At 36.1% G+C, this 13,326-nt stretch overlaps 1 protein-coding gene across 1 annotated transcript; it reads right to left on the bottom strand.

The window, feature by feature from the left end:
* Positions 1 to 2,695: 2,695 nt before the first annotated feature.
* LOC137396213 (DNA-directed RNA polymerase II subunit RPB7-like) lies at positions 2,696 to 13,184 on the bottom strand. Its single transcript, XM_068082394.1, has 7 exons — positions 13,035 to 13,184; positions 10,342 to 10,451; positions 9,702 to 9,861; positions 8,314 to 8,364; positions 5,507 to 5,572; positions 4,672 to 4,743; positions 2,696 to 2,947 (listed from the first exon to the last, which is right to left on the bottom strand). The coding sequence occupies exons 1-7, from the start codon at positions 13,044 to 13,046 to the stop codon at positions 2,900 to 2,902; spliced, it is 519 nt and encodes a 172-aa protein (XP_067938495.1). The 5' UTR covers positions 13,047 to 13,184; the 3' UTR covers positions 2,696 to 2,899.
* Positions 13,185 to 13,326: the final 142 nt, after the last annotated feature.

Genomic DNA, 13,326 nt, shown 5'->3' with positions numbered 1-13,326 from the left:
TATAATCGTCACTAACAGAGAGCTCACACAAAATTACTACAACTAAATTGGATAATTAAATAATTATCCTTACAAGAGTTGTGTTCCCTTCTGTTGGTTTCAGCAGGTTGTACAGTCAGCAGCGTTGATTTCAGCGCACTCTGTTGGTTTCAGCAGAACACAAGCGAGTTGGGTTCAGCTGCCTCATGTTGGTTTCGGCAGGTTGTACAGTCAGCAGCGTTGGGTTCAGCGCACTCTGTTGGGTTCAGCAGAGCATGAGTGAGTTGGTTTCAGCCTCCTCCTGTTGGGTTCGGCAGGTTGTAGCGTTGGTTTCAGCGCACTCTGTTGGTTTTAGCAGAACACAAGCGAGTTGGGTTCAGCTCCCTCCTGTTGGTTTCGGCAGGTTGTACAGTCGGCAGCGTTGGGTTCAGCGCACTCTGTTGGTTCAGCAGAGCACAAGTGAGTTGGTTTCAGCAGAGCACAAGTGAGTTGGTTTCAGCTCTCTGATGTTGGGTTCAGCAGGTTGTAGCGTTGATTTCAGCGCACTCTGTTGGTTTCAGCAGAACACAAGTGAGTTGGGTTTAGCTCCCTCCTGTTGGTTTCGACAGGTTGTACAGTCGGCAGCGTTAGGTTCAGCGCACTCTGTTGGGTTCAACAGAGCACAAGTGAGTTGGTTTCAGCAGGTTGTATCGACGGCAGCGTTGGTTACAGCGCAATAAATAAAAATAAGAATTGTCTCCACCCCACTCTTGCAAGTTTTCTTCAGATGTATCAATGATAGTATATATAAAATTGTGGAAATTGGGGCAAAAATCTCACGCATTTTCATTTTTTCTTTGGTGTGATTGCGTGAGTCTCACCCCCAATGAGTGAGAGTTGGCAGACCTGGATACAATGCAAGTTCGCTGTTTGTTTTCGAAAGCTTCGGTGATTATATTGTTATATAGTTCTGTACCTGTTGAAGCAAATTGTTAGAAAATTGTGAGAAGATAACTCTCACTTCTAGGGCCTTTTCTCATTACTGTATATTGTACATACTGCTTACTTTGTTGTTCTCGGTTGAAATTAACAGTGCATCGCAGCAAGCTTGTAAAGGGACTCAAGATTTTTACGGTTTATGAGTTGAAGCAGATGGTGATGGGTGAGAAAGATTGAGTGGTAGGCACGTATATATATATGTATATACATCCTTATGCATATATTTACCTATATGCATACAAATATATATATTTATATATACATGGAAGTATATAGATTGTGTATAAATAAATATCTAAGTTTCGTGCTTGCTAAGAGCAATCTTCTTGGCAAGCATGAAACCATTAGTAATAGTGTTTTATCTAAAGTTATAGTCAGTTTTACTGATTTCAACTTGCTCTGATTTTATTATTGAGCACTCTGCCCAGATTTGCCTATACATGTATATATATATACACTGTATATATATATGAGATATACTAGCTGTGCTACCCGTTGTTCGGGTATTTAAAATCAGCTTATAAACAATGAGAAGTAATGAGAGTTATCTGCCACTTGCTATTAGCCTGGCACACTGCCAATGGAAAAGTTTTGTAAGCTAATCAATGACTATCATTTACTTACGCAATCACCGTGTGTGGCATGCAAAGCCATTGGGTATGTGCTCCCATATAGCGACTTATATCGGCAAGTAACTGACTCAATCTCTGTGGCTTATTGGGCAGGGCGTCGGACTGATGAAAAGTAGGGTCCGACATCAAATCCCCTTAGGTATGGATGCTTATTCCAAGATTTTAATAGAAATCTTTTCTAAATGTGAAATAATTAGCAAGTAATAGCCAAATTAAGTCGGTTTCGCTACGTATACAATAAAAGATGATTCGGTGATGATACAATTAATACGAACTGAAAAAACTAAATAAAAATCCTTAATTTGTAGAACTAATAATAACAATTCTTGCATAGATGCGTGTGTATAAAAAAGGTAACTGTTCCACCAGAAGCTATCCACCAAAACTTTGAATACGACGATACGGAAACAATATGAATGTCCGCGCGAGAAGAATTGGCCTTGGCCCAAGATATACTAATCAAACCTTGCGAAAAATATTTTTTAACAGGCATCGTAACGCGTGGCTGCATCAGTAAAATAATCAGTGTGCGATATAGCCGAAATGACAGATCCACAAACATACTTTGAGAAATACATATACATGTATATAGATAGAAGATAAGGTATGTAAGATATTACCCTTGCAGTGTAAAAATAACATCTGGTAAGTTATGGCATGCATGAAGCATTGGATGACCTACTCACTCTAACTAGTAAAGAATGCTGGTATGTAGTCAAAGTAATAACTGTTATCATGAGATTAACACATCGCTGATATCCTTTAGCGTTTAAAAGCATCCAGAGTTATGTTCCCCTTTTCCAAAATGTTACAACCAACGACTAACTGAACTATTGCTTTCATAGATTGTTTCCCCCAATGCTGAAACTGTATTATTTTGCTATTTAATATTTCAGAAAGGTCTCGGAAAACATTACGTGAAGGTTACCTCATCGCTCAATTTTTCCAATGGTTGTTAGATAGCAAATAATAAAACTGCTCCAGTGCGATCAAGTTTGCATTAGTTTTTCAACATTTGCAGAATTTCCTTTAGAAGTACTTGAGCAATGCTTAAATTTTGTTCACATATTTGATGGCATGAATACCGAAATAAAGAAAATAGCATCTGTGATTATATATGTTTATGCCTGAGCTAGGTTACCAACAAAATCATATAAGTTGATCATGCAGTATAGGACACCTGTCACTAAATGCCATTTACGTGTATGATAAAAGCAGGTTATTGGTGCAATATTACTTATATTACAGACAATGTATCATAATTATGTACAAGAAAGATTACAGTGATCTCATGGAGATGTCATCAGGTTCTATCCTACTGGCCCGAGATAATCATCCATCAGAGACCCGATAGCAAACTACAACATAGACATCAAAATAGCTAGCAGTTTCTGTAACGTATCTCCATACATGGTCATAAAACCCAAACCGATGCGGCATACACTCCAATGTACTTCGCTTAGCTAGAAACACATACAGCACAGCAGTGCTGGAGAATTCAGCAGTTATACAGAATCAATACTGTAATCCTTGCTATTTCAGTGTTCGCGGGTAAAGAACATTCCTTAAAAATTGACAATAAAATCTAAAATACATGAAGTTTATAAATCTCTCTCATATTCTTGCCCAGTGAGACCCTTCCATGAGCATCATTGTGATACCCGCCGTCGCTGCGCGCTGTTTTTCTGTTATATTATGTGAAGTATAAAAGTGCTAAGTGGTTGTGACACTTCTTATCATGCTTCTTTTTTTAGCATAAAGACGGTGATCCTGAAAATCGCTAAAAATTCTCTGCTTCAGTACTTTGCTTGCTAAAAGATATTTAAAACTAAAGGAAATGAATTGAAACTGAATGAATTAAACACCGAATTAAACACAACAAATATAAAAAATCTTTCATGCTCTTGCCCAATGAGACCTCTCCATGAGCATCATTATGAGAGCAGTTTTGTGGCTCCCTGTTTTTCTGTTATATAATGCGGAGTGTAAAAGTGGTAAGTACTTGTGACACCCTTCAACATGCCTTTTAAATACCCTCAACTATCAAAATCATTTAATGAACTGAATTAAAAAAGGAAAATACTTATAATAAATAAAAAAGTGATTTTATTAGAAAAAATTTCTATTTCGCTGAAGTTTACTTCACAAGAGGCGCAGGTCCTGATTAACTCTGAGAGGTAAGAGATTACTGTAATCAAGTACAAAAAGCTTCAGTACTGGAAATGCCTCAGTAAGTGATATCGATGTAGGTACAAAGGTGCAGTAAAGGTGCGGTATGTATAGATAATGACAGTTCTACACCACTTGTACCTGATTGGTCCAATACAATCTTATTGATCCCTTTTGGCCAATGGTTGCACGTTTGGTGAAAACGGTAATCTGCTTACTTATAAAAATGGTCATTATGAAACTATCGAAGAAACACCAACCATCTTATCTATAAAAATTGACAAGCAACAGGGTAGTTTATATCCGTTGGATGTCAGAAACATCTTTTAGAATATCATATAAAGACATGAAAACGGTTGCTTTGTTAGATCAATTGATGAAATGTTTCAGTCAACAAATAAATGTATAGTGTAGAACACAATTAGTAGCTCTATTAAGCATGAAGATTCTGAGCTACAGAGTCTGGAAAGCTATTGGCGAACAGGATGACAACCCTGGTACTTGACTCTCACAATGCTTTTTATGTTTATGTATATCAAAGGTGCCTAAAGTTGATAGCAAGTTTTAAAATTAAAACTAAATAAAATTGACCAATCCCTAGTTCTTTTAAATTTGAACTTTTAAAGTCGACTAGCAAGGCTGTGAAAATGTAAATGTAGCCAAACTAGCATTGCTCTATAGGTGTTACATATCCCAGATAATTAAACATAGATATAACTCGGGACCATTTTGTGTAAAATGGGTGTAAGCACAACAACATATGTACAACATAAATGCTAACGCATCACATAATAATAATATTCCTAAAGCTTGCAAACAGCAAAAAACTCATGTTGTAAACATAGATATATAAACCTAGATAAACCATAGATATATAAATAGGTTTATATATCTATGGTTGTAAAGCACTCACAATGTCATTGGCATCAACTCTAGTACCAATGATCTTCACCCTTATCTCATCGTCGACTTGGATAACAACATCCTGAAGAGAGAAACACGATCAACTTCGAAAAGATATAAACAGAAAAAAAATTACAAAATAAAAAAATGTAGGATTCAAACAAATAAAAGTTCAAAAGGTAAAATAGGCTAAAAAACAATTGTATCGGAACAAATACAGTGTTGAAAATACTGTGTAAGGAGTTACCTCCTCCAACTATGACAATATCAAATTGCTCGATATTAAACCTTTACGAAAAAGCATGCTAAAAGCTCTAATACAAAATATAGCACTTTCATATGCATAATTTTGTGCCATCCATTGTAGCGTTCCATGAGCTCCTTTTACAAACAGTATTTAAAAAAGTTTGATAATTGGTGGCCCCATCATTAACAGATAAACATTAATTATTAGACTTCCAAGGATCCATTAACAGATAAACATTAATTATTAGACTTCCAAAGACCGAGCTGTTTTTTAAGAATAGCTATTACTATTTGATTATTAAATTATTGGCAAAACTAGTCAGAGGAAAATCTGTTATTACAAATTTAGAGTGCTAGCAATGAGAACCACGATAGGCTATACAAAAATGGTCCACACTACTTGTTGAATTGAATGAAGAACAATTCCATAACTCTAATTGCGCTGACGATAAACTGTGGTACTTCAATAATTTCTTAGTTAATCGAATATATTTAAATTGAATATAGACTTGTGAAAGGCAATTAACTAAACGAGATGCTGATAAGCATGCAAAGATAACAAACGCTAAAATTAACAGCAAATAGGAAAACGCCTGTACCTCTTCCTTAGTCTTGTAACATGGAGGAGTCGATTCTGGGTCATACTCCATGTCTCCTGGTATCGACTGCAAGTAGTGGATAAATATGCGGCATATAACCACAAAGGATAAAACTCATATGGCTCCCATCACCTTTATCAGAACAGATACGTGAGACCAAGAACCTTAGAGAATCAGATAGCAACAGTATGATAGATCTAACTGAAAGCTCATTAAATATTACTTGTATGTATATGAGAGAGACTATCTCAGGGGTGACAATTAGTTAGAGACCAACTGTGTTTACTGTGTTACCACAAAAACCACACCACACATAGGCCATACGTGTGGTGTCAGACCACACATAGGCCATATGTGTGGAGTCACACCACACATAGGCGATATGTGTGGAGTCACACCACACATAGGCCATATGTGTGGAATCACACCACACATAGGCACATATGAACTACCCCAGTCTTTTCCTCTCACGTAAGCAAAGAGACCTTTGTAACTTCTTCTAGATATACTATAAATGTCACACATCAACATGACAATAAAAAAAGAGTCCTACAGAAGTAAGGCCACAGGTCAGTCATTTGAAACCATGAACGCTGTGCACTGCCTTACAAATAAACTCTCAGTTCGATGTTCAGTACATGTCTACAAAGCAAAATTTATAAAAAAAGACAAACGAAGCTCTTGGCGACCTTCCGAAGCCTTTATCCCCATCCAAGAAACCATTATTTGGTACGAGGCTCATACCTATGATATTACGCTTGGCAGCCTAACGCTCTAACCAACTGCGCTAATCGGGCATCATTCTGAGCCAAAAAATAATTGTGCAAATACTTATTCTCTGCGCTTTATGACCCCAAAAATGAACAGACAGACAACAGCCACTAATACTAAAAATGAAGTTTGAAAGTAAGGCCTTTTACTGATAATTTACTTCGGTAAACTTGACAATATCTCATGGCACATTGCTTGAAAATCACTGCTGTAACAGACATACACAAAATTCATCATGAATGTAAGAACCACACGAAACTGGACAAAGATCCGTATCCAGTTTGGCAAACACGGGTTGACGACCTTTGGACTAGCTGTTGGGCGACTGTCAACAGTAGACCCTGTATCAAGGTTAATTACTATACCACGAACAAAACTATACTGCATAAGTCAAGGTTAACTAGCCTACCCTACACAAGACAATACTATATATGTCAAGATTAACTAATCTACCATACACAAGGTAATACTATATATGTCAAGATTAACTAACCTACTATACACAAGGCATTACTATGTAAGTCAAGGTTAACTAGCCTACCACACACAAAATTTTATACCAAACATGTCGCTAGTAAAAATACTTCTTCATACATTTCTTACCAACAGGAAAAGTACTTGAGAACATGATTGAAAAAGTCGTCTTTCCATCGTCAGTACCACACTTGAAGAAATTTCATCAAACAAAAACCACAATAACATTTTACTGCTAAATACAGCATCTGATGATTCCACTGGTTCATATTGATAGCTGTTGATGCATGAAAGATGTATGAGCGGCAATCAATACGAATGAGGTTTAATAGCAAGATAGAAGCCCAGAAAATAAAGTGTTTGAATAATGCAACATCGACACTAATATAAAAACTGCCCTAATTAATTTGCAGAAGTTATTAGTTGGATGAGGCAAAATCTTTCGTTGCTTGGCAACCCAAATCTCCTATCAGATTTTCCAAAATAATAAGAATAAGCTAATTTTCACTAGACGAGGCAACAGAACTCATTCTGCATATACGCACGTTGCTATCTCGCATTAGGGTAAAGTTGAAAACACACTAAGCGATAATTAGAGCGATATCGCGCTGCGTCGAGCTAATCTGTGCTAGAACTCGCTCAGCGAGCTCATGCAGAGCGATAATGCTAGACTTTCTCTACACAACTTTAATATCGCTAGCGAGATGCATTTCGATTGGTTGGTTTTTACCAGAATGCAATTTTATGGCGGGTAATTATTTCTTATCAATGTTCACCAACGTACAGCAGCGACAATTTACTATTTTGTTGCGATTGAAACATCTTCAGAATGAACACTGAATTGTTCATAAATTTAAGGAAAGCACTTCTAGCCCTGTACACCATAACAAACTAAAATTACACAAAATCCGAGTTGAAAACCAACATTTGGAGTCAATCATTGCGCAGGTTGACCATCTTGAGAATAGTAAATATTTAGTAAATTAAATATAAAAAACTACTACAAAATAAAATACATATAAAAATCGTACAATATTATAGTTAAAAATACAATAATCGTTTTTACTTATGTCTTCTTGTAGTGTAGGCAGTGTACAATCCGAGAAAGTGAGATAGATTTTATAACAAAAGCGGAAGTTGTTTACGCTGTTGCCTAGACAGCGCCATATTGAATTACCTAAATTTATTAACCACTCCGAAGAAACTAATGATACGGAATATTATTGGCAGTTTGTGAGCTTGCCCATTATATTGTTTGCTAGCGAATCGCTCAAGTGTATTTAGGCACACTCCGGCGATATCTCCGCCCTCCTCATGACGCTAACGATAAAATCGTCTAGTGTGTTTGGACCTTTAAACTTTAATACTGCGCATGAAGTCAAATGACCTAAGTCTCTCAGACATCGATTCCATCTATCCCTTCATTCTTTTATAGAAGTCATCAGTGGCTTACTAGTATGCTGTCGCACTGTGTTCAAACATGGATGAATCACCTGCACGAGATGTCAGAAATATTTTAATAAGTTTTATTACAAAATATATGAAAAGATATGCGTACTTACATGCTTAGATATGAAACAGGAGAGCGGGCCAGCATCGACAAACATGCCAACCTGTCAAACAATCATTTGCATGTACAAACAAATTAAAAATTTTATATCAAAATACATGCTTTATAAAAAACTCTCACATAAATGACCAAAAAATTCAATCAGTGATGCTGATTCCTTATCAAACCCATAAGCCTTAGTAGGCTCTTGAAAAATCCTGTGTTAGAACCAACACCTGCTGCATGGTTCTACACTCAAGGTACTTTTTGCTCATTGGCCAAAATACCCTGAGAAATACTCGAACGAGTAGAAATGTCCAGTCAAAGTCACAAAATATTAGATTAAGTAAAGGCAGAGAAAATTAAAGGCTAACTGACAGCACACATTGTTACAGCACCAACAACAGAGAACACTACAGATCGGGGCTTCAATATGTTTGGGTAATTCTGACCAAATATCAGGTTTTATCAACATTATCAACATAAAAATAGACACAAGGATTCACGATCTTTGCAAAATTTCGACCGGAAACACCTGTGACGCTATATGATTGTATTAAAATCGCTTGTTTTTTAACTAGATTATTTGTTTGTTAAAAATCCTTAATTATGAAAACAAATGAAGCGTTAATACATGTAGGTTTTAAACAGATGACTTCCGACAATGGCAAAACTTTACTTTTAAATTTCCAATTTGTATCAAGGAAGAATATCTTGCTGGGGCACTCCACATGATGTACACACAAGCCGGCTGATGTAATTCTATAACCACTACCCACAAATTAATTCGAAAGATACAAATACGAGACTCTTTCTGTATATGTGGCATCTACTTTACTCTTTGTATTATAATCACCTGCTATGTTACGTGACTAAAACAATGCAGTGTGATGAGTAGATGGGGAAATGTGTTAGCACAACCAACAGCAGATGCACATTTGTCTTGTGTTCATGCATTGGTAAATCATCAGCATTGGCAGCATACTTCATACAATTATATTTTGCCAAAATAATGACCTTATACAACAGCCTCCAAAACAGGTTGTTCATTCTTAAACATCAAAAACATAGCTGAAAATGAAATATCATGATTATATTGGTATTAACAAATGTAATTTTAAAATGCTGTCAGTTAACCTTTAATAAAAAGTAGCTAGTGATAACATATAACACCGTTGCAGACTTTGAAAGCATACAATGGAAATGGACAATGACCATATTTGATTAGAGTAGAACTTGACAATATTTAATTCTCTAGCCAATCTAAATAGGTTCATAATTATAAGATAATTCCCCTTTTTAAGTAAGTGGTGACACATGGTTGCAGGTGTCAGTCAGATCATTGCCAATACAAACATGCCAAAATCCTTTACCATAACCAAAGGGAGGTGTAATTCTAACCTTGGTTACTTGTGTAACAATGGCTTCAATGACCTCTCCTTTGATGGGACGAAACACAATAGCTTTATACTTTATTGGGTAATTCACAAAGCCTCTGCCAGCTAAGATCTGACCTGAACCAATGCTGTCGATTGTGGTAACAGCAATGACGAAGCCATATCTGTAAAGAACTCGTACTATAAATAAGAATGAAACTCGAGAGATAAAACAGTAGAAGTTAGTTTTTAAGTGCTTACTGTTTTTAAAGTTTTTTTGATTCCAAAAAGACTTAAGACTCTCAATTCTTTTTAGAAGCAAGAACGTGTCTTGTTTAAAAAAAAAGATTAAAGTGAAATCTTCGAAATTTGATAAAAATCGCTCTTTTACAACCTAATCAATTAATTAATAATCACAATACAATATTAGAAGTCACAGGTTAGAGATCATTTTATTTGAAATAGAAATGTGTTCCTATTGACTTATTATAACAAAGAATGTATTAAGCGCAAGGCGAAATGCTTTTAAAATGTCAACAAGCTACACGCTACTAGCATAAAACTAAATGACTTGAAAATCGTCTTTAAAAGCCTTTTTGCTATTAGTGGTGAGGTAAACCATGTTCTATTTTGCAACATCTGAGGTTTGAAGAACATCTACTCACTTGCCACTGCATGTGCCCTCCACTTCACTGAAAAGTTTTTGCTTCACAACATTTAGTAAATTTGGACCGAAGTAGCGAGGATGTAGTAGCACTTCATGGTCTAAAGACACCTACAAAGGAAAAGACCTCAGGCTGAAGTCTGTTATGCTGTGGCAAAATTTCCTTCACTGCCATAAAAATGATAAACAGACACAGAAAACCGTAAAACTGTCTCACATATTAATACATTATCATTATTGTTGTCTCTTGTTATTGACATCGGGCGGGATTGATCAATTTATCTAGAAGTTGTGACTACTTACAAAGTTTCAAAATAAAACTTACAATAGTATTGCCCCGAAGGCAGTGACCAGCTTTGCAACTTTTGAAAATTTAGAGCAATCTCAGGTAAGCCTAAAAGTAGCTTCATGAAGCTTTTACAAGACAGAAGTATAGTGCAACTGAGTAAATGAGACTGGAATCAAGAGCAAAGTACAAAAGCGAGTACAAAAAATACAATGCTAGCTCAACCCCTTCTGTTCAGTCCACTACTTCAACGTGTTACTTGATTCAAATTCAACGAAAGAGTGAGGTTGCAGCATATGGGTCGCGGTCACAGAAACCATGGTTAAGTCGCAAATCACGGAGTTGAGTTATCCGACTTTAAAGTTGCACTAACTGAATTTATAATATTGGTAACGATTTTTGTAATATGTGCATCTGGACCAATCAAAGAGTGATCTTTCTGTATCTGAAGCCAGTTTAACCAATAGAAGTCTTTAACCCTCAGAAAAAACCCTTAAAACCGTTGCTATGCTAAACAGGAAGTACTGAAAAATGGCATCCGATAAATATAATCGTTTTATTTTTTGCCGATTTTAAAGATACTAAAGTACTCATATAAGTGTCCAAAATTGACATTTTGGACACTTATATGGGTACTTTAGTATTCCAGCTGATGTCAAAAGCAGTGAAAGTAAAGGGAATTACGATGCTATTTTCCTAACGATTCTTACAAGGTTATTACAGTATTTAATTATAAGAATAATTATTCGAATTTACAGGATCAAAGTATAGAGTGACCGATGGTGTGCAATATGTTATTGTTGTTATTTTTCTAAATATTTTGTTGATGATTTGGCTGTGCCCATGATTAAGATGATTATCGCGGTACTGCCAAGCCGTTTTAATGTCTGCAAAATTAAGTAATACATTTTCTAATAAATATACAGCTATTTCTATGATAACCAGCTAAAACCTGTTTAGATGTTTAAATTCAGCATAATCGTTTGATAAAAATACATAAATCTAGATAAATATCACAACTTCTTGACATTGGTTGCTATGAAGTTTTAAAATGTAAACAAAATTGTGCATTGGTTTTCGTTTCTCAAACTTTAATGCCAGTTTGCTCGGAACTATGTTTTCGCACTAATGGTAAACATGCATTCAGTTTTTTGACCATAAAATCTGCTGTAATTAAGCTAGAATCCAAATTCTTTTTGCAAAATAACTGGGAGAATTTTCTCCTTCTGCTAGTCTAGATAACTCTGAATCTTATAATTCCGACTTAACCATGGTTTCTGTGATCATGACACATATGAAAAGGATGCTTTTCTATGCCCAACAATTAATGATTCTAACTGATTAATGATGGCACAGCCTTTGAGCATGATACTTGTGCGCTGTTGAAGTAAACTTTCAATAAAAAAAAAACGCTTTTAACATAAGAAAATACTCAAATCATTTCTAGCAGTATTCTAGGCACTAAAAATACTATTTGTTACTCAAGGAAAATTGCATTTTAAGTGCCTCAAAATTGATAAAGCTAGGGTATTACTGATCCCCGAGCCAATTGTGTCATGACACACTGTTAGGCTAAACATATGAGGCACGCTCACTACACCAACAGTGACAAAGTGTCTTTCACCTCATCAAAAGTAATTCAAAGATAATCTAAAACTGCAAATATTTGACTGACTAGAAGCCCAGGGTTGATACTCTCCCCCCAAAAGGCCCATTAGGCTCGGCCCAAAATCACATTTATGGGGGGAGGGTTTTCAGACCATGGGGTACTGTCAGTAAATTTGCTACTTTAGAGTGGTTTCCACAGTCAAGCCAGTGAAAGGGTCCATGTTTTTCATATCTTTCTTCACACAGTTCAATGGTGATTTTGAGGTCAAAACAAGCTAAATTCACCATCAGGAAATTATTTGTATAGCTTCCGAATCGTATGGTATGTTTAGTGGGGCATGAAACCTGGGTGCCCCCTAGGCAATTCCCAGTGTTTAGGGGTGTATTTCAAATTGACCAACCAGGTAGTTGGAGGTACAATATCCAAGTCTGGGCCTAGCCAAGTGCGTGTTCCTTTCAGAGTATCAACTCTGGGACTAGAAGTCAATGAAAACCTCAAACCTAAAACACCTTGTACTTTAGCAGCCAAACTGGCAGCATATAACATTATATACAGTTAAAGCTGGAACAAGCTAGCGAGTCAGTAATCTTCTTAGTAAACACGATTTTTGTTGCATCTTATAGTGCAAGTTTAGCAGGTTAATTTTTAAAGCATGAAAAGATGAACGGTTCGATAATACCGTTCCGGATTTTAGTGAGATTCGAGCTTTAACGTCATTGAGTTCCAGGTACAGGGTGGTCTTGAGGCCTTACTAAAATTTTTAATATGGTAAAACTACAAAAGCTAAAATTAAACATACGTGATAAAACATTTGCGCTCAACAATTAAACTCAATGAAATCTAGTCTGATGTTTAAACTATAGTTATTAACTTCCGATCATCCAAACTAACAAAAACTTTTCACTCTAGTATAGCGCGTATCTTCTTCTTCAGCTCCGTCCACAACAGATGTCTTTACGAATTGGCGTAAAAGCGGCGTGCCCAGTCTACTAACAACAAAGCGACATACGACGGGCTCTTAGCTATAGTGTGTATGTGTAATAGGCGACAATCGTAGAGCTCGGCGAAAAGGCATTTCGCAAGCAATATTA

Source organism: Watersipora subatra, chromosome 5, assembly GCF_963576615.1.
Source record: "Watersipora subatra chromosome 5, tzWatSuba1.1, whole genome shotgun sequence".
NCBI classification, from domain to species: Eukaryota; Metazoa; Bryozoa; class Gymnolaemata; order Cheilostomatida; family Watersiporidae; genus Watersipora; species Watersipora subatra.
The sequence above is the reverse complement of the archived record's forward strand: the minus strand, read 5'-3'. Positions and strand labels throughout refer to the sequence as shown.